The following is a 23,013-nucleotide window of genomic DNA, read 5'->3' as shown; positions in this document are numbered from 1 at the left end:
TGCCTTATGCGTAAATGGTCTGACTATTTTTACAGCTACAGCAATCATATAGGCTACTATGGACAGAACAAGTTCCTGATGCGTGCTACTGTAGATGTGCTGTCAGCTGAAATATTGAAACTAATTAAATGTAGATGTATGACACAAAATATTCTCTACATAGGCTAACAGAATATCTAGTAACAATGACAGGTTATCTTAAATGAATATTTAAACTAAGTAAAATCTTCGGCCTAAAGAATGCCAACGTCTATGTTTAGGCTACATGTAAGATAATGACATGCCTATCAATGGCAGATTTTGACAAGAGAAATTAACAGTTTGTGCCAAACCACATAAGTCTGTTGCCTAAGGCAGAACCTATGCTCAAATTGTCTATATTGGAACTGATATGATTGAAGGTAACTAACTAAGGCAGAACCTATGCTCAAACTGTCTATATTGGAACTGATATGATTGAAGGTAACTAACTCTAGTAGCCTACTCTTTTGCAAGCCACCTGCGCAGCCAGCACGACTCTTCACACACCTGCGGTGTTTCCTCAACCACCCCTCACCCTTCCACCAACACACATTTGAACAGGAACCTGCAGTATAATTAATGAATCGCCACAATGTAGCGCTTTGTTTCGCCCTCAGCTCACATTAGCTAATATGGGCCAGAAGCCTAACAGCCTCAGGTGGACATGGTGCATGATTCATTGCAAATTTGTTATTCAAAATTGTGCTGCGGAAGTCCTCTTTTATTAACAAAGTGATATGACGCTTTTGTTTGCCTATTTGTTATATAAATCAAACCATGCAGGTGAATGGCAAATTGCCCTAATTTCATAATTGAACAAATGAACCTTGTGGGAAAGACAAGTTGGCGAAAAAGTAGCTAATGTCTGCCAGGTCTTTTTGTGAGGTGACCCTTCTGATATGGCGACTAATAGACTCAAGCCCTTGCACGCCCACCTCCCCTGCCTCTCCAGCTGCAGAGTCGCAAACATAGACAGGCCTTTCACGGTGCCGCGGCGAAGAGAGAAAGTAACCATTGTGACAGGAGTGAATGTTTCTTTGAGCCATGCAATGGAGGTCCCGACCCCGTCACCCGATGTCCCGGTGTGCGTTTACTGCCTTTACGCCACCGAGGCCATCACCCTCACCTGCGAGGTCAGGTGTGTACAAAGAGAGCGACAGTGAGTGAGGGTGAGTGAGTGAAGTTGGGTAAGGGTGGAGGCGCATTAACTTAATGTTCCTATTTAATTACGTAAATGTGTGCCATTAACTTCACGTAGTTTACATTAAAAACCCTTAAAGGTGTAGTTTTGTTTTTAACATTCTAAGTTCCGCAACAATTGAAGGTTCTATGAATTCTATGTTGAATTCAATGAACCCAGATATTCTTTAGAACGTTCATTTCCCAACATTCCCGTCACACGGGTGTGACGGTTCTCATTTAATGGTTAAGGACATAGGCCTACAACAGGTATCACATGGGCTAATAACAATAACAGTAGTCCTGGTCCTGTACATGAGCAGACCCTGCAATACACGCAACCAAACTGTAGCCGGAACATGCCATGCGTGTGTCATATCCATAGGTCATATCCTGTCATCTTCCTATAAATCAGCACTGGGGTATTATTCGTCACCGCCCGGAACACGTCTCTTTGCCAGGAGCAGCAGTCACGACAACGATTAATAATGGAAACATGAACAATGTTAAACTTCTGGAAATGGCTCGTCATAGGAACATAATGCCATTTTCCTCATTCCTACATCTACAGTGTACATGCAGACTGCGTAACAGGTTTTGCTCTATTCTGAATGCCACGCAGTCTCGTCGGAGAGCAATTGAGTTGGTGGAGTATGGTGGAGTTTAGTGGAAGTTTTTGAAGACATTACTTCTTGATAGATTATTATGAAAGGGTGCTTGGACACTGTTGTGTTTGTGTTTACTATCTACTATATCCTCATGCATCTTTTAGCATCTGTTCATAGATTCAAGACAAAGATTTTATACAATATACAAGAAAGACAATACAATTTACTATTTTTCTTTGTTTTATTCTTTTGACAATATTGAAATACATTATCATCTGGAAAGTAAAGTAATCACAACATTTTCATTAGTTTATGACAATGAATTCTGAAAAGAAAACACTGAGTCTCTCCCTTACCCACATGATAAAAGCAAATTAAGCCAAACAGGTATTATAATCTGGTTATCATCTGTTTATGTTATTTTTGTGTTAGAGACAAAAAACAGAAAGAGAAAAAAAGAAAAAATATATGCCATATGACAATTAAATAATATAATGAAGTTTCCCACATTCTTTATATCTCATCATATTTCTTATGAAGGAATCCAAAATGTAGTAGGCCTACTATGACCTGGATGGATTTTTGAAGCGTTTGGAAAACACCTGGTGCTGACATTGACTCAGTTCAAGATGAATGTCCACTTTTATTTTAAACTGACCATTTTAAACTCTAACCAAGGTTTAGGCACCTGCATTTCTTCATGTTCCAACACGTTAACATAATTCATGTTCGTATTGTTAGCTTCCCCCTCATTGACACACACACACACACACATAATGGTGATGTGTAAGAGAGTGAGCCGAAAGCCATGCTGGAGTACAAGAACCAGAGAGGATTTACGATATTAGCACACATTTCAAGTGCGTGGGACACATGTGATCCGACCCGCGTCGCTGTTTAACGCTGTTACCCCAGACAACAGGCTCCATTCATCCAGAGGAGGTGTAGCCACAGATGGACTTTCAGCTAGATGGACTAGTCCAGCTTTGACCTGACCCCCTCAGAAAAAAAAGCTTTCTCTCCGATGTTTAAAGAATGCCATTCACACAGAGGAGAAAAAAAATGGCGGCAAATTATCATGAAATATACACAAATTCTGTGATTCAATTACTCGGGGAAAGGAATGGAAACAAACAGTAGAGAAACTAGCCACCCCTGTTGATAGAGAGAAAACACAGCTTTTTAATAAGAAATCCTTTTTTCCTCCTTGTAAAAATGTTTATACTGAGTCTATAATGCACTGCCATGAGCTGCAAGATGAATAGGCTAAAGTTGGTTTGAAAAACTGAACTTCAACCCATGGCTTCTTCCATTTATTATCATCTAGGGGTGAGAGAGGAGTCTAGATTCTGAATTTACAAGGGACTTAACAAAGACAGTCTTACTTTAGTGTGAAAGAAAAAAAAGACAGATGATCCAGGCCTCTGTCCATTACTTTAAAAAGGTTCTCCCTCTCACACAAAAGAATGTGATCTCTCTCTCTCTCTCTCTCTCTCTCTCTCTCTCTCTCTCTCTCTCTCTTACTCTCTCTCCGTCTCGCCCTGATCCTCTGCAGCTCTTCACGACCGAAGCTCATATTTTGGCAGTGTTGGCGTGCTTCTTACACAACAGCTTGTCCTTCTTGGAGAAGAAAGTCTGACTCTCAAGACTGGCGCAGCATACCTAAAATACAACACAGAGGTGTCATCAGGAATCACAACGAGCCTTCGCAAAACAGCATCACAACCCTATGCACAGACATGGCTGGTGAAATGTGAACCGAAAAAAATAAAAAATAAATAAATAACACACCTAAAATCTCAAAATATTTAAAAGCATCTGGCCCCATGAACACTGTTCATTCATAAAATGCACATTCTCTGTGTGCATGTCTCAATGCGGAAGTGTTCGTGGGGCACCAACATAATCCCTTGGCACTGTCTGACTAAATAAACACTGAAAATATACACAAGCAAACTGTTAACAAACTGTCTGTTTATAAGGTGACTTGTGCACACACGCGGTGAGGTCACGCACACACACTGACCTCACACTGGACTTACCGCACACACGAAGCAGGTGTCGTGCCATGTGAAGCTCAGGGCCTCGAGGAATTTGTCCCCAGCCTCGATAGGAAAATCACAACCATGACAGCTGGTCCCAAACAAGTTGTAATAATCTATGGGTGGGGATAAAACAAGTGTTGAGTGCACCAGGGGGAGAAAAAACACACATTTTTACACGGTTTACGAGCATTTTTTATTTTATTTTTAATTTCACCTGGCAGTTATGTCACTGCTTGTGCTTGTGCTGCTGCCTCCACTGCTGCTGCTGCTGTATGTGTGTGTGTGTGTGTGTGTGTGTCAGTAATTGATGTGTGTTCAGCAACCTGGGTGTTGACTGAATGAAGCAACACACGCCATGGTGCTGTCAGCACTCATTGACACAGAGGGCTGTTTCCTCTCACCTCGCTGACGGAAGTGGGATTTTTCCCCTAATCCATCTGAATGGATGTGGTGTGAGGCATTCTGTGCTGACGGAGACAAACATACGTGTGTGTGTGTGTGTGGGTGTGGGTGTGGGTGTGTGTGTGTGTGTGTGTGTGTGTGTGTGTGTGTGTTTTGTGTGTGTGTCAGAGATAACGGCAGGGTGTGTGACAGGGTTCCCACTTTAAGTCAGATGTAAAATTCCATGACTTTTCCCTGACTTTCCCTGACGAAAAACCTGAATTTCCATGACCTACTATATTGTATATGGTACAATATATCGACCAAATATTTCAGAGAAGCCGCATAGCGTTCAAAAACCTGTGACTTTCTTTAGAGTGGGAGATGAGGAAATGGGAATTGAATAAACAAAGTTGAGCTAACCACAACCACTCAAGCAAGCAGTAGGCTAAAGCTAATTACCAAATATACACTTCTGAGTGGACATATATTTGCATTAATGTATTTTGGCAACAAAATTTTAAACTGCTACAACAAAATTCCCTGATATTCCATGACTTTGCCACACAAATGATAAAACTCCCTGATTTTCCATGTCTGGAATGGACTTTATCAAATTTCCATGATATTCCAGATATTCCATGACCCGTGGGAACCCTGGTGTGAATGAATGGCGGCCTGCTGTCTCTCTCTCACCTCTCTCGCAGTAGGGCTCGCCGTCCTCCAGGTGGAAGGTGTTGTTGCGGATGGGCTGCTGGCAGGACGCGCACAGGAAGCAGTGCACGTGCCAGGTCTGCTTCAGGGCATTGATCACTTCCTGGATGGGGAGGGGAGGAGAGGGGACGCCAGACAGACAGGTTTGCATTTGAGAGGGCACAGACGGGAAACGACACAGATGAACCAGACCAAGAATCAGTGTCATGGTCTGGTTCATTATCAGTTCCCATTTATCACTAGGATAAGACCAACTTGCAAACCAAACTATGACTGCGTTTACATGCACGTCAGTGTCCCAAGCTTATGAGGCTTAGCCTGATTTTGATTATATTCAGGATATGGTGTTTATATGTGTGTGAGTGCGTGTGTCTGTCTGACTGTACAGTATGTGTGTGTGTGTCCTACTGTACATCCTCTGCCTCCCACCCCTGGTCATTGACCTTTTCTATTTGTCGAGTGCTAATTCTAACACATCTGAGCAGGAGTGCACCCCCCACAAACACACACACACACACACACACACACACACACACACACACCACCACCACCACCACTACCCCCATTCTTCTGCTCGACATGCCACATGACACAGATTAAGAGCATATGCTCATTTCCCACAGTTCAGTGGTGAGAACACGCCACACCAGGGGATTGGGCTCAGGAATGAGGGGCAAACTGAGGAAAATGAGGGATTATCACATGTGCATGCGAGAAGAGGAACAGAACAGGCTGCAAGAATGTGGACGCCCAGACAAATGTTTTTGAGGTGCCAACCTCCTGCTGGTGTAAAACCTATTGAACCTATATGGTAAAGCCAATGGTGGTGTTGTAAAAATGAATTACACTCTGCAGTGAAATAGTGTCTCCATTCAGTATATATAATGTCCAGTTCCAGAGGTATGCAAAGAAGTGGCTAAAGGGCTCATGTTTTTGTGGCTGTTCAGAATGAGCCATATGGCTTCCATCAGTTCAGTGACTGAGCCCATGTGGACGGGTGGACCTATCAGCAAGTCAAACGCTTCCATTGCAAAACACACATCCATAAGGACACCCCACTCCGACTCACCCCCAGGATCTTCCCCTGGCAGCGGCCGCAGGCGGGAGCGAAGAACTCCTCGTAGCAGTGCTCACAGTACACGGAGCCCTGCTCCTCCACGAAGCCGATGTCGGCCAGAGAGGTGCGGCAGTGGGCGCAGTTGAACTCCTCCGGGTGCCACGCCTTGCCCATCGCCACCAGGAAGGGCCCTCTGTGGGAACACACAACACACTGGGTTCATATGAGTTTCTAACTGAAGGAGTTTCAAACGGCAAAACTACAACAACTGCATTTAAACGAAGACAGAACTGTAATTACATGGGGTTACTACACCACACAGAACCACTGAGGTGAGGCCTTGACTGATGGAAGTGAACCAGTCAATTAAATTTCATTATTTCACGTCTCACCACTCTTTTTCAGCTCACAGTGAAATGAAACATTAAGAGAAATTATATTATGTGGTGTGTGAGCTAGGTTTTACAAGACTGTTATTACTGTAGTTACTTACAAAAAATGAACTCTATATTCCAAGACTACATACACAGGTGGTTTGATATTTCACTGATGAACCTGTCTCCCTGGCAAAACACTAATGGAACGAGGACAATAGCTACAGTACAGCTCTAAATTAGCATCCGCCCAGCTAGTCAGCCAAGGGCCCTTCACAAATGGGATGATTAGCTTAAGCACACAGGGATATTTAATGCAAACAATGGTCATCCTAAACTCGGATGTCACCGACACTCCTTGGCACGAGCTGGCGTCTGCCACCCAATCCCCAGGACACGGTGAAACCAACACTCGAGGCCTACAAAGCAGGCGGGTATCTGCCAAACAATGATCCAGCAGAGGGCATGAACTGTAATTACCCAGAGAAAGAGGGGCCGCCGCAGCGTGCCGATCCTCCTGTACTGGCTGTCATGATATATTCATCAGTCCTAACTCTGCAAATTAAAGTATGAACCGTACACCTTCAGAGAGGTGGGGGAGAAAGAAAAGAGTGGGCTCTTATCGGCCAGGTCTGTGATCCATCTCTTCCTCCCACCTCGTTTCATAATGCTGATTGAAAGGGCTTTGATAAGACATCCCGTGGATGGATGCTTTGTAAAGAGCATCATAAGCACAGGGATTAAGCCTTTTTGGCACAATGGCGTAATAACTAAAGAGGAAAACATTAGGAGATTGGCTGGCTCTGAGGATGGATGGACAAGGAGGAACGACAACATGAGAGCAGTCAGTAGAGGTCAAGTAGAGAGCAAGAGCGAAAAACGGCAAAACGCACACAGAGTTGTTTTTCCTTCAAAACCTCTCCTGATAATACCGAGCACCAGGCACAGGGGGGGTTCAAGCACCTGCCCCTGTGACCCTCAATGTCCAAAGTGCCCTTTCGAGAAGGCCAACTTGTGGCCTCTTAATTTATGAAATAATAATTTCTGTTTGAATAAAAATACCTGGCTGTTGTTGGTCACTTTACATCACAATGACATGAAATTGTACTAACATCACCCACACTAGTGACGGAGTTGTTGGAAGAGATGTTGAGCAGGGTAAGTCCACTTTACTAGGGAATGTGTGTTAGCCTAATCATTCAGCTGATGAAAAATAGACTACATTTATCTTGTCTTGTAGTGTCATTTCTTTGAAAACAATCTTGCTTTCTTGCTTTTCAAGAAACATTGTGAGATTGTGAAACAACCTGACTAACAGCATAATCACTGAAATCTTTTTGAAATGGCTAAGGGAAAGCATTTTTTTCAAAACATTCTGTTGATAGGCCTACATTATGTCATGGGCGAAAATGTTTTCTGTCCACTCCTGACTGCCAGTAGTTCAGGGCAACAGTACTGTATGTTCCTGTATGATGTAGTTTGCTGTAAGATTTCTTGCTGCATATTGTTTGAATAGGGGTCACTATAATTCAAATAAACAGATTGAGCTGCAAATTGTGTTAGCATATAGTGTAGTGTTTAAAAAAACTCTAACATCAAAAAATTAACCTGTGTCTTACCTTTGTTGTTCATTTTTGTTGTTCATCCTGTTTTGGTCAAATGGCAGTCACCTGGTATTGTATTGCAACAGTGTGACTGCAAAATGTGCTACATCAATATTACTTTAATTTTTGATTATTGTTGCTGTTGTTTTTGTTGTTGCTGTTGTTATTGTCTCTCACAGGTGGTCTATAGGGGAGATGTTCTGCACCACCACATCTAAACCCTCATGGATATTCACAAGGCTGTAACATCAGAGCATCTGACCTGATGACTTTGTCGCAGTGGGCGCACACAGGCGTCCGGGTGCCTGCGGGAACGTGCTCGGCCCTCTGCACCAGCGAGTCCTCGTCCTTGGGGTGCGCCTGGGGGGACGGGCCTGTCCATGATGGGGACCTTGGGGCTGCTGTTGGGACCCCCAAATGTGGGGGGTGATGAGGCCCACGTGGCCCTCTGCTCTTGTTGGCAAGTACTACAAGAGGAAAGAGGAAAGTGAGTCATTATAAGGCTCTTCAGGTTTTTTGGTTCCGATTCACATCTTTCACATCCTTCCGCAGGACGTCTATTTATTGAATAATGCTTTCATGAGCCCTATTCACAAAGCATGATGGGTACCATGGTAGAGTGTGGTAGGTCTGATTCCCAGTAGAGAAATCAGCTTTGCAAAAACAACACTGCAGAACTTGAAACCAGAAAGGCAAAAGTGCCCTTTGAAGCTACTTTGCCAGACAAAAAAAAACACATTTTATTCAAATTAAAGTCATTGTAAGCTTTAAAACCACATTCATATATCCACATCCAACTTCACACAAGGAGCATAGCTTGTTACCCACAACAAATCACAAGTATGTGTAACTATACAGTACTGTATGTATATGTAAATACATTTGTATGTACATATACACTGCATACGTATTTATTTATAGTCATGTACATATCCTCTACAGAAAAGCTCTCAGCGTGATGGGCTATTGCAAACCCACTGCGGCAGATCTAAACAAGCTGTCATCAGCTGAACAGATTTCTCAGAACTGTTGAGGTTAACACAAGCAAGCCAGTGTTTTCCGTAGCTGCCATGAACACATTCCATGTTTCTGATACTAATATCAACACAGGTACGAACATGAACATTTGGGATTGCTGGTAAAATGGAAATATTGTGTGTGTGTGTGTGTGTGTGTGTATGTGTACGAACTTTTAACCAAAGTGGTCAGATTTATATTTTATGCACGTACTGTACCATGCACTGCAAATAGCTGACATTCACTGACCATGGCTGTGTCGTCAGAACACAGTCTCAGGTCTAGTGATTGCACTAAATGCATCGCACAAGTTGAAGGTCTACCATAAGTGTTTATTTCTGTGTTGAAAAAAAAATAAAAAGGATGTAGCTTTGAGTACAGTATATGTAGCTGTGGCTTTGTAACAGATGTAGCGGAGAGTCCACAGAACCCAGTGTCCAGAGAGTGGATACTCCCAGTGTTGTCTCAGCAGTCTGTGGTTGTGTGTGTGGAGGAGAACAGGTATGCTTCAAGGAGAACTAGCCAGCCAGGGGAGCAAAGCAATGGTCATTCAAGTGGCTGACCTCAGTCACAGGGAGATGTGGTCCCACGCAGGAGCAGCAGTACAACTGATCTCTTTTTCTCTCGTTTTGTTCAGCATGGCAACATACCAACACCAGGCAGGGCCACCTGGCCAAACAGATACCCCCCAGCCCCACCCCCCCCCCCCCCCCCCCCCCCCCCCCCCCACCCCCCACCCCGGTCTGTCTTTGATGTCCACTGGGGTCGCGGGGGACAAGCCGGGCCCCGGTGGTCAGCGCTCCGAGCTCATGAGAGCGGAAAGGAGCAGCCGGCCGGCAGTGGTGCCCTTCCCCTGATTCCCACACATCAAGCCTGTCGGAAGAGAGCGACATTCCAACCGGGCTAAACGGGATGCCGGAAAAACAAGGACGGAAGACTTCAGTGGCGGTGACAGGCGGAGACGGGTGCGTTTGGGGATGCAGCAGGAGGTGGATATCTCCTGCCTCCTCTTTCAACCCCACAGAGATTTACGCTTGACGGACGTCTTGAGCGCTACCTCCAGAGAGAGCGAAAGAAACAGGGAGAGAGACAAAGAGAGAGAGAGAGAGAGACAGAGAGAGAGAGACAGAGAGAGAGAGAGAGAGAGAGAGCACCCCGATGAGCCCCTGCTGGCTGCCAAGAGAAACATTCCAGTCTCTCTGTTATCAGCCGGCCTAAACTGCTGCTGACAGGCGTCTGAAGGGATGGCTGGCCCACAGCATGGTAAGGAGGGAGCCAGACTCCCTCTCTCTCTCTCTCTCTCTCCCTCTCTCCCTCTCTCTCTCTCTCTTTCTCTCTCTCTCTCTCTCCCTCTCTCTGGTTCACTGACATGGACATCCTACAACATCCTCCTACAAATTCATTACACCCCTCGCCCCTCTCTCTCTCTCTCTACCTCACCTGTCTGATAGGGTCACACCTGTAGTGGCAGTCCTGTGTGAGGCCCACTGGTGCAACAGCAGGTCGCCTCTCCTCAGCCTCTCCCGCTCCCGCGTACACACAGTCACCTGGCTCTGGGTCCCACAGAGTAAAGTGGGCCTTTGTTGGAGCGGGTCGCCTGGACAGCTGTGAGGCCTCTTAAGTCTTGTTTCACCCTCACCCTCCCTCCCTCCCTCACGCACGCACGCACGCACGCACGCACGCAAGCACACACACACACACACACCCTCCTCCACTTCCAAACCCATAGTCAACAACATGCTCCATAGAGTCTCCATGGCCAGGCTCGTCGCTAGAAGGCAAGCAAACCAAGCAATTGCTTGGGGCCCCGAGCTGGCCAGGGGCCCCAAGACAACGACTGGTTAAGAATAAAATGCAACGACAAACTGTGAGCACCCCTTTGATAGTCAATGCAGTAACGTGCAACGACACTGTTACCGGCAATACTGGGATCCCCCTCAAGGGGGCCCCTCTCAGTAGTCACTGACAGCAGCCAGCCAGACAGGTTCGTGATCTCTGCTGCCGAGAAAATATACATACATAATGAAGCGGAGTTATGCGTCCGAAAGCCAAAAAAAAAGAAGAGAAAGGAAGAGAATGACAAGAAAAAACAAGATAGTGGTAAGTGATGAATTACACTGGATAAAATAGCTCTACTTGTCTTGTACAAATGATGTAAATGTCGCAGCAGGAATGCTAGCCTAGCAAAAAATGTTTATGTTAACTACCTGCCTTACGGCCCATGCTGCTTGTAACAAACTAGAACAGTTACAGTTAGCGCAACTTTTTTTTTTTCGAACGGACAGAATATGGTTACATATTGTAATATGTTTATTAACGGGATAAGGAAAACGCAGATCTGTTCCAGAATCACTGGTTTATCGTATTTAATGACATAACATTGCTATAGCTTTGTAATAGGTTTTGATGAAAGTGGCATAGCTTCTCTGCTATACTAACTATTGACCGTGATAATCTATTTACCAAATGGGGGAACCACACGATAAATTCCGTGCATCAAAGCAGACTGGAATATTCATGTCTAGCAGTATTCATGCACGCCAGCTGTCTTTAAAGCACCAGGTGCGTCTGTCTAATTCTCAAACAGCAGAACACTTAAATGCTATGTTAAGCTACAAGTAGGCCTACTGTAGGTCAATGTATAACATTAGCTTGGGATGTTTTTACAGTAAGCATTGGTAGTTGTGAAAGCAGCTGCATCCCTTCTAAATATCAAAATATGGAAATGCTAACATATCTTTTCTTTCTCCCTCAAGGTGTTTTGCTTAAATTTCTCAGCCCTCAGGCTCTTCCTACCTCCACTGATGAAGGTAGAGTGAATTTCTCTCACTGAGCTGAGCTGTTAATGATTTCCAATATGCTAACAGTGAAATGGTCAAATGTACTTCACAGGTAATTTCTGATTTTTTTTTTTTTTTCAATTATTTTCCCAGGTATACCATCAACTTCATCCTCCATTCATGAGGAAGAAGCTGACATTGGATTTTATGGTACGGTGGTGTTTTTGCAAATGTTCAAATGTTCAAAATGTTTGAACTAAAACTAATGCACAGTATATATATGCAACAGCAGTATTTGCACTGTCAACATTTTTTATTTATATAAAGTGTGGGTGAACTTAAACTGTATGGCTATGCTGTGGTTCCTGTAGGCTTTGCGTGCAGGGGGGGGGGGGGGGGGGGGGGGGGGCTCCATGTCCATTTTGCTTGGGGCCCCCAAATTCCTTGAAACGGCCCTGTCCATGGCCTCTGACTCCTGCCTGAGCAGGAAACATGGAAGTACACCACTCACTCCACTCGGCTGGGTACAACAGTGGAAAAAACAGCCCCCCCACCCCTCCACCACCCACTGCCACCCTCTGGCATACAGGTGTACCTCCTGCCGAAGCAACACCTTCATGCCCCCCATGGACCAGAGAGAGGGGTGGAGTGGGGCGGGGCGGGGCGGGCAGCGCAGATGGATTCCCCCACCCACGTCCCCCATCCCCAACCTCCAGCCAACTGACTAGACCTCCAGGTCCCCTTGGTAAATATTTATCCTCCAGTAGAGAGCAGGACCCAACGCACCCAGGGGCAGGCGAGCGCACGTTAACGCCCCAGAAAAAGCCCAGCCTTTGTGAGTTCCTGTCCAAGAGTGGGGACGGGGGTTGGTGGGCTGGGGAGTGATGGAGGAGGAGGAGGAAGAAGAGAAGGAACTGTGGTGACCTATTTCATAACACTATTTCATGCCTGAGCCCATGGAAAATAACTCCTGGTCCACCACCACCATGTCCATGTACTCAGCCCTCCGCCGCCCACCAGTAAATCAGGGTTTTATATACCTCCCCTGAATGTCAGCTCGGACGCTGATGTGAAATGATAGACTGCTTTTAAAATATTTTTCCCCTACAACTTTTTTTTTTTACATAAATGAGACCTTATGTTTTCACCATTATGCGGATTATAAAAAAATATGAACATATCAATTCAGGTTGTTGCCGTTTTGAATTTCACTCATAAACCTCTTGAAAATGATCAGATTGATATCCATAGTTTAAACTGTGGTAATAAAAATCTTTTTGAATATTTCAATTTCACTCTGACTGGCTGGGTCTCGGAAATTTAAATGGGACAACTGATTGCAACATATGAACCTTGATGGCCAACCTAATGAGGCCCTGCCATTACAATAAAATGTAAACATGATAGAATTTCACTTATGGCACTGACTAAAATGACATCATGTGTGCTCGCATGAGATGCCAAATAAATGCTATTGTGATCTAAATGGCTGAAAATGTCTCTCAGAAGAACATTTAACAAGCATGCAACCCAGCGGAATGTCCATTGTCCAAGATCAGAACTTCAGCTGTTGTTGCCGTAGCAGCGGCGCACTTCTAGAACAGTGCTGCTGTCAGCTGGACAGGCAGGGAACTGCATGATGTCCACCACAAAACCATTATGGCAGAGATGTATGCGTTCAATCTACAGCAGACTGCAATATGTAGCTTATAAGTCATATGTATTGAATATGGAGCGTTCATCTTAATTCCCAGAGTTTGGGCAAGACACACACACACTCACACACACTCACAAACTAAGACACAGATGATGTCAGTCTGTTTTTAACACTCACCCTGGGTGGTGGCACCATTGCCATTGTTGCGGGGTGTCCCGACCGCTGGCCCCTTCACCATGGTCTTGATCGCACAGGTCCCGTGGGTGTTGACCTGAGGCTCCTCCACCTCCTCGCTGCGGAGACGAATGGAGGGAGACAAGGGTCACATCAAAGACACCGATCAGAGATACACACACACACACACACACACACACACACACACACACACACACACATACACACCAACACCACCACACATAACATCTGTTAGCGGGCATCTCACCCTACTACAACTGCCAGCCACCTCCAGCCATTCCACAGCCTACTCCGCTCACACGGCTGGCACGGAGATCAAGGCAGGGGTGGCTGCGCGCGTGTGTGTGTGTCGCACCGCGAGCAGGTGGCGTGACACTGATTGACGCGACTGACTGGGTAACCAGGGAAAATAAGCCGAGGATCAACATCTACAAACACAGCCGCCCCTCCAGACGATAGACATCAATGAGCTCTGCATGTTTCTGACAACATCAATTAATAACCATGGCCACAGAGGAGAGCTGAGTGTGCAGTTATTGGTTATATATAGGACACACACACACACACACACACAGGCGCGCGTGCACACACACATTCGCACATATTATATTTAAACAAAAGCACATTGTGAGGGGCATATACTGTTACACAGAGACAAACACATGCTGCTCTTATCAACACTCAGAGAGCTGATGCAGCCAATGAGGCTCCAGCTTTGTCAATGGCTGTGCAGGCAACACACAGCCAACGACTGCACAGGTGACACACAGCACGCATTCACATTCACACACACATTCAAAAACACAGTAGAACCCTCAATTTGGTCTTCGCAGAGTTTGAAGAAAACTCTTACTGGTCCCCTGCTTTCATGCACACACACACACACACTTGCACACACACACACACACACACACACACACACACACACACACACGCACACACACACGCACACACACACACACACACACACACACACACACTTGCACACACACACACACACACACACACACACACACACACACACACTTGCACACACACACACACACACACACACACACACGCACACACACACACACACACACGTACACATACATACCCATACAGATACAGACACACACAAACCTCCTGGCCTGGTGGTTCACATTTTTATGAGCCCTCATAACTGAATGAGTCCAGTGTGCGGCGAGTGGGGTGAAAAATACCAAGTTGGCTCTGGGCACCTGATATTCTTGGGTGGGCCGTCGGCCTTCATCTGATGGTCCGTACCCACAATCCTCCACTGTGCCAACTGCAGCATGTCAGCCTTGCCCCTTTCGTCTGGATATGGGTCCCCCGAGGCTCGTATGTTATGGCAACCATGCCCCCGGTAACGTGAGGGGTGGGCAGGCGGATGGGGCAAGGGTGTGTGTGTGTGTGTGTGGGGGGGGGGGGGTGCTTTGTCCACAACTCAGCACTTGTGTGCTGGCGTGGGGGGGCATAGCCGTCAAGCAGCTTCCAGCTGCCCTGGTCTTCACACCCCCTGTTAAAACACCATAACCCCATCAGTGCCTGCCCCCCACTCCAACCCACCCCACACCCCCAGCCTCTATTCCTGGCCCATGGCACAGCAGCCACACCAAAATGCCTTGCCACCGCATTTAGAAAGAGACCCCCACTTGTGCATACCAGCGACACCTTTGTTCTGAACAAGTGATAGACATAGTGTATAGGCCATTATCTTCCCATCTGAAGAGTAAAAGCAAGCACGCATGCACACACACACACACAAATGCAACAACAAATGAGGACACACACACACACACACTATCTATCTATCTATCTATCTATCTATCTATCTATCTATCACACATGAGCACACACACACTCACACCCATGTCAGTAATCTTGTCTCCCTTGTGTTTCCTATGGCCAAATCAGTGACTGTATATACAGCAGCTGAATATATACAGACATTGGGGCAAATCTATGCTTTCCTCTGATAATCTTTTGACATGGATAAACTACCACATCAATTTCAATTCACCCGTCCTACTGTCCTATTCAGTTCTGATTCTATAGATCTCTTTGGTTGTGAAATGTGGATGCGTATCCATTCGTTATTCAGATGCTCTAAGCCCAAATGACCTGAAAGTCATTTCTTTGTTGTAATTTGCTGTTAGTCAAAACCAAAGAGCTAAAACTATATAAGCAAAAGTCATTATAGATCATAGAAAATGTGCAATACTACAGGAGAAAGGAGGTCATATGTTCTGGAGAACACGGAGGAGTCTTAAGGCACCTCTTGGACACTCAGATTGAACGGAGTCAAGTCATTTGTTCCACCATGGGACAACCACAGCAGAGAGGACCTGATTGGGACTTCATGCTACACACACTAATGGCAACACCAGATGCTGAGAGCATATAATAACGAGGATGCAATGGAGCATACACTTGAATGTAGCTGGTCGAGTAGGTGAAGTGACAATAAAGGCAATGTTACGGTAAGCTCAAACTAGCATTAAAGGCAAAGCTAAGCTAACACCTTTTGTAACATTTAGCTAACGTCTCCTGATGATATGCTTGCTCTCTATTCTGGGAAAACTGGCTGTGTGAACTAGAAACACAGTGGGGGCAGTCAGTCCCCCAAACAATAACAAAACACTGTGTGCAGTTTCTCAGGGAGCACTAAAAGGAGGAGTGAGCTGAGCTACCTCTCTGGTGGGTTCTGGTGTTTGGTAATTGGTTCAAATATAATGTAAGTTGCTTTGGACAAAAGTGTCTGCTAAGAAACATAAATACAAACATAAACAAACACGACATCATCCAACATCGCTCACCAGACCTTTAAAAGACATTACTTTGAATCAGAGCAGGGAAGAGAGAGAGTCCATGTTCGCTTCTCAGAGGAGACAACCAGGTGTGCCTCTACATTCTTAATCATCTGCATAAATCTGACCCCACACACACCTGCCCTGCAGACAGCAGTCCCATGCTTATTAGTTTATTATATCTTTTGTTATTCAGTCACTGTCACAGACCACCAGTTCTAGAGAGCTGATCAGTTTGTTGTTAATGAATGATGCACACAGAGAGAGAGAGAGAGATACAACACAGAGACACACACAGAGAGGTTACCTAAAGATATAGACAGCGTTTACAGGCGAGGAAAGGGAAGGGTCGTCCGGGTCAACAACAGACTGATGCCAGGAGACTCTTAGACACACAAGATAGGGAGAAACATAGGAGAGCCACTGAGAGAGCAGCACACCACACCACAGTACAGATGCAATCACCACTCCACACCACACCGCACCACACCGCACAACAGCACAGCACAGCACACCGTACCGCACCACACCACACCACACCACACCACAGCACAACACACAATAACACACCGCACCAGGGTTTCTCAATTTCCTCACAAAGTAGATTTCTCATCTATCAATGCAACATCACCTCATCACCTCAAATCTCAGCATGACTCTCAATAAAGGGCTAATTTAACTAGCAATAAAGTATAGAATATATATAGAAGGAGGGGGACTAGAAAACAGTGCAAGGGCTCCACGTGAGTAGCATTGAGAAATCCTGACACACACACACACACACACACACTCACACACACAGAAAAAAACACCACAGGCCACAAACACATAAACCCTGCGTTGACCGAAAGGAAACCGAGTGCCAGCAAATGGAGCCATTATTAAGTTGCTCTTGGGAGACAAACTAATTTGGCCGGCATGTCTCAATGAGCTTATTGTGTTTCTTACACACACAAACGTAGTGCCGCAGCGATGTCTTCTGACAGGAGGTGGTCTGGCACGTCTGGCGCACGCAGCACCATCCACCAGCCCAGCCCAGCCTCGGTCAGCCGGGGGCCCCGCCGCCATGGACGAGATGGGACCGAAACCAGACCTGCCCCATCCAATCCCCCCCGCCTGCCAGACCTGCCGTGCATTACGTCCAATTACGGCCTGCCCCTCGTTAATAATGCTCACCAATAAGGCCAATTAGAGAGGAAGTGGGCTGGATCGGCACCCGGGACGTCCAGGGCTGATCGGATGAGGGCCGCATTACGGGCTGGCCCCCGCCAGGCCCCTGGGTTCCAGATGCCTCGTTACAGCGCACGCTGGACTAATGATAGAGGCTCCGGCCAGCGCGGCTAGCTCCCCTTCCACCCCCCCACGCATCCATCTACTGCAAACCCAGCCGCTCATGCCAGGGCCTGGGTTGCCTGAAGTGCTGTGTGTGAGTGTGTGTGTGTGTGTGTGTGTGTGGGGGGGGGGGTGGGTTGGTGTATCTGCACTGGCACCGGAACTATTCAATCAGCCACATCACTGGGTCCTGGAGGAGATCTGTCACACACACACACACACACACACACGACGACCAGAGCTGCCTGGTCCAGCCATGCAGCCTCCATCTACCATCCTTCATCGCTCTCCTCTCCTCTCCTCTCCTCTCCTCTCCTCTCCTGAATGACTGAAGCCAGGTCACGCCATGAATGGAGGAGAAATGAAAAGCCCCGATAAAGGACTCAGGGGAAACACAGGAGACCCTGAGAAAGAGGGAGGTGTGTGTGTGTGTATGTGTGTGTACAGTATATGTGTGTGCGTGTGTGTGTGTGTGTGTGTGTGTGTGTGTGTGTGTGTGTGTGTGTGTGTGTATGACAGATGGAGGTCAAAAATGTGAGGGGGAAATGATGTGTCCCTGCTGGATGAGCTTTACTGTAAAGGGCTGTTTATACATTTCTACGCGAGACGAAATGAGGAAATCCACATCATTAAGTTTTTCTGAAAGCTCCTTCGCATCGGCTGCCAGCGGCAACTGCAATATGCCATCCGTTGGTACTGAAAGCATTTTAATGGGCTTTGTTTTTTTACTGGATACAAAGCTGTGTAACGAGTGATCGGAGGCACCTGTTCCTGGTGTCTCTCCTCAGCAGGATCATTCGGTCCTCCAGTGTCTGCCGGCCTTGGAGAGCAGGTGGCCACAAAAGAGACGATTATACTCCCGGGGGTGAACCCAGATCTCTCCAGTCTTTGGAAATGACTCGCCACTAATAATAATAATTTTAAAAAAAACTTGAATATGGGTTTGGAGTGCCAAGGAGTCTCTCTCTCTCTCTCTCTCTCACTATTGACTGGGCCAAATTGTGTCAACGTGCTCATAACTGGGGTGTGATGTAATCTCAGAGACGTGACACGCCTGTTGCCAAGGGGTGGGGGGGGGGGGGGGCCAAAATGCTGACAGAATGCAACTGTTGCCAAGACAATGGAGGAGCCTGGGCCAGTGTCTGTGTGTGTGTGTGTGTGTGTGTGTGTGTGTGGGTGCCCACTGGTGAGCAGGTGTGCCCACACCAAGCAAGGCCAAAGTTGAGCATGTGTTCTCGTGGGTGCCAGTGTTACCTCTGTGCCATGCACCACAGAGGTGTATCGGCCTTTTCATACTTGCATTAGCTCATCTTTAAAGTGTGTGTGTGTGTGTGTGTGTGTGTGTGTGTGTTTTGTGTCTTCCAGTTTTGGTCAGTTGGAGGATTGAATCTGCCAGAATATGTTCATTTTCACTCATTGCTATTGGCAGTAGCTAGAGGCCCACACACAACTGCACACAGTTTCAAAACTAGCACCCAACCAGGGTGTTTTTAGCACCTCCCGTCTACCTCTTGCTTTTGGGCAGGACCACCGTGGTGGCCCAGCGCCGTTTGTTCTTCCGCAGGCGGAGAGGGGGATTCTGGGTGATGGGCGTGATGAGCAGGGCGTCCAGCAGAGACTGAGAGAGCCCTCCCTCAGACGGCCTCAAGCCGCTTTCCAGGAGGAGGAGGAAGGGTGTGATGAAGAGTGAGAAAAAAAGACAGAGAGAGGAGAGGAAGAAGAGAGGGAGGAAAGGAAGAGAAAGAAGAGAGAGAGAGGAAGCAGAGTAGGAGATGGTGAGATAGCCAAGAAGGAAAGAGAAAAGGGTAAGGCATATTGAAAGAACGAAAGAACACAGAAAAGGAAGAAAAGAGGAGGGAGAAAGAGAAGACGATACAGTGGAAGAGAGGAAGAGAGGAGTACAGGGGAAGAATGATAAAAAAAAAAGACAGAATAGTAAGAAGTGAGGCAGAGACATAGTTAGAGAAGAGCAAATTCACAACACAAGGGAGGCTAATGTATTCTCTTCACCCCATACAGCTTCATACATTTCCCCCAGAAATGTGAACATGCAGTGGGACAAACCACCAATTCAGATGCTAATTCAGTCACATGGCACATGGAGAGAGAGAGAGCCATGGAGAGACAGCAAGAGAGAGAAAGAGGGAGAGAGAAAAAGAGGTAGGGAGAGCGAAAGAAAGAAAGAGAGAGAGAGAGGGAGAGAGAGGGAGAGGGAGAGAGAGAGGGGGGGGTGCTCATGTAGAGATCTATCACATGTAATCATGAGCTCGGCCGCGTGGCGGAGCCTGTGTGGGATGGCGGGGCTGCTTTACCTGGCCTGTGGGCCGCTCACAATGGGGGCCTTGTCCCGCAGCGGGGCCGCGCGGGCACCAGGGGCACCGGGGGCATTGGGGGCATTGGGGGCAAGGGCACGGGGCAGGGGTGGGCACGGGGCACCCCGCGGGAGGAACTCGAGAGGGTTCAACAGGAGCTCCCTTCTGCTCCCACATTTCCCACACACAGACACACACACACACACACAGACACAGACACACACACACACACAGACAAATACACATCCCATATAGACATACACATACTGTACGTACACACACACATGCATATGTACGTATTCACAGAAATACATAGAGACACAACACAGGACAGAGAAAAGAAGGAAGGAAGAGAGAGAGAAGGGTGAGGAGGGAGTGAGAGAGAGAAAGAAGACAGGAAGAAAAGGAGAGAAACAAAGAGAGACGGAAAAACATATCTGAAAGATCTGATGAGAAAGATCAACAACTAGTAATGCATTCCTGAACATCTCTGTGGAATGTACATGAGAAAATTCTTTGAAATACGAGGACTATCCCATGTTGGAATTGCAATCCCATGGTCTCTGGACAAATCTTTTCCTAGGGAATTCTAAACCCTACTTTAATTACAGTTATACACTATACTAATGTCTGCTAAGTTTATTTTAGAGTTTCCCCATCTTCAAACATGAACTGGCTCAAAGACTGAGTCACTGTTTGTAAAGTCCGACGACTGTGAACATCACCTCCCGTTATGTTGAACAGCTTTGTTGAAACTGGCACATCTCAATGGCTGTGAGGCTGAGCTGCCTTGAGAGCATAAAAAGGCCCTATCAAATCCCTGTGGAGAGGCTGCTTTAGATAAGTGTCTGCTAAGCAACCAAACACAACAGCACTGCACTCTGTCTGTCTGTCTGTCTGTCTGTCTCTCTCTCTCTGTCTGTCTGTCTGTCTGTCTGTCTGTGCAGCAGCAGCATGCAGTACCTGAGAGGCGCTGGAGAGCCGATGGGCTTTAGAGATGGAGATGCGCACAAGAGAGAGACCTCCGTCTGATCTGGGGCCAGAGCGAACACCTGCTCGGCTGGACTGGGAGGGGGCAGGATCACCAGCGAGTGTGCACGCACGCACACACACACACACACACACAGGCAGGCACACACACACACACACAGGCCACAGGAAATCACAGTGAGTGAGAAATGGTTTAGATTTAGACCATCAAACCACAGTGCGTATAGTATATCTCACACTGAGTACCTCATTGTTCTATTTGTTCCAAACACATGCTGCTAACAATAACATGGTTTGTCATGGTTTCAGTTTCCAAACAGGTGACTTCACTCTCCTGCTAATAACAGGAACTTGAACCAAACAAAATAATTAGTTTTGAGTCTGTTTGGTGTGCTTATTTACTGGCCATTTATTGGCCTGACTTTGCACTATTATATTGACTGTCTATGCACAATTGCACAATTTCAACCCAATTTTGCTGCTCTTATTTCTTCATATGTGCCTTCTTATTTACTTTTTATTGTTTACTTGAATGTTATGTTTGTCTGTGGACTTAATTGGTAAAATATGTCTTGTCTTCACCGTAGGATAGGAGGTGAGAAACGTAATTTCGATCTCTTTGTATGTCTTGGCATGTGAAGAAATTGACAATAAACCAGACTTTGACTTTGACTTTGATGTCTCAGTGAATCTAAGTATGACACTCATTTATTATTAGTGGCTTTTGTGAGAACACTCTGTGTTTAACAAACCTTGACAGTGTGTTAGCTCGTTAGCTAGGCTAAGCTAACACGTGTGTGATCTCTGTGTGGTACCTGTTTGTGTCAGGCATGGGAGTGGAAGATCGCTTCATCTCCTGACCAGAGGATTCATCAGGAACAACAGAAGCCTCCACTACACAAGACAGACTCAGGTTCTCTCCTGAGATGGCACCGCCATCTAGTGGTGGTTGGTCAGTACTACCACGTGACAACAAACGAGTCCCAAACAGAATGAATAACGAAAAGTGGATGAGGAAACGTTTTCTATTGCATTTCTGTTTCACAGATAAAGATGTGAAGTGAACACAGATGTGTATGTAGTGTAGTAGGTGAACTTGCAGAAAATAGAGAGCTTTACCTCTGGGAAGAGAGAGAGGGACTTAGGAGCACTGGTGCCTCAGAGGAAGTGTCTGTCACAGGACTGTCCTCATACAAACACGCACTATTACTGTACACACACACACACACACACACACACACACACACACACACACACACACACAAACTAGGGGTCAAGAGGATCTCACAACCTCTTTTCAAATAGCTTCCACAAGCCTACTGTGTTTCTGTCTGTTGCTATGGGGGAGAAAAAAAACAGTTGGTGGCCCCATGCTGTCTTTATCGCTCTTACTCCCTGAGCTTGTTGTGCCATGCCCAGCCTGATGAGTGATGCACCAGCACTACTCATATCACCAGACACAAATCCCATTACAGCATGCCCCTATGGGAAATGATCAAGCAAGCATTCTCCATAAGGAAAAGGCTGCTCTTGATCAAGTTGGAAGTGAACATTTCCCACAGAGGAGTCTTTCTCTCCTCTCTTTCTCTCTCTCTCTCTCTCTCTCTCTCTCTCTGTTGCACACTCTCTCTCTCTCTTTCTCTCTCCCTCCCACCCTTTCACTGTCTGTCGCTCTCCTTCTTGACTTTGACTTTTGAGCATTAACATGATGTACCTGTCAGCGGCTGGCTCTGTGGTCTGGTCAGACCATTCGCAGAGGGCCAGAGCCAAGTGTTCTGGCTCAGCGCTGCTGGCAGAGCCTGGGAGAGAGGGGGAATTGTGGGTAATCTCCTCCGAGACCTGGACACAGTCCCCGGCTGACGTCGTCTCCACCTTGGCCTCAGCCTCCTCCGTAGCCTGGCCGTTACATAACGGGAGCAGGGTCTCTGTGGCGCTCT

General features: G+C 46.5%; 1 protein-coding gene across 1 annotated transcript in view; it reads right to left on the bottom strand.

Moving 5' to 3' along the window:
* Positions 1–2,035: 2,035 nt before the first annotated feature.
* Positions 2,036–23,013, bottom strand: part of pdlim5a (PDZ and LIM domain 5a) — a 62,372-nt gene continuing 41,394 nt past the window's right edge. The window contains 13 exon segments of the mRNA XM_042101590.1: positions 2,036–3,470; positions 3,851–3,966; positions 4,931–5,051; positions 6,018–6,198; positions 8,246–8,450; positions 13,615–13,730; positions 16,750–16,827; positions 19,283–19,426; positions 20,087–20,251; positions 21,050–21,151; positions 21,892–22,035; positions 22,196–22,285; positions 22,791–23,013. The exon segment at positions 22,791–23,013 is cut by the window's right edge and continues 17 nt beyond it. Coding sequence (XP_041957524.1) covers positions 3,381–3,470; positions 3,851–3,966; positions 4,931–5,051; positions 6,018–6,198; positions 8,246–8,450; positions 13,615–13,730; positions 16,750–16,827; positions 19,283–19,426; positions 20,087–20,251; positions 21,050–21,151; positions 21,892–22,035; positions 22,196–22,285; positions 22,791–23,013 — 1,775 coding nt within the window. The 3' untranslated portion in view covers positions 2,036–3,380.

The sequence above is a fragment of the Alosa sapidissima genome, chromosome 8 (assembly GCF_018492685.1).
Source record: "Alosa sapidissima isolate fAloSap1 chromosome 8, fAloSap1.pri, whole genome shotgun sequence".
NCBI lineage: Eukaryota > Metazoa > Chordata > Actinopteri > Clupeiformes > Clupeidae > Alosa > Alosa sapidissima.
This window is presented reverse-complemented; position numbering and strand designations above follow the sequence as displayed.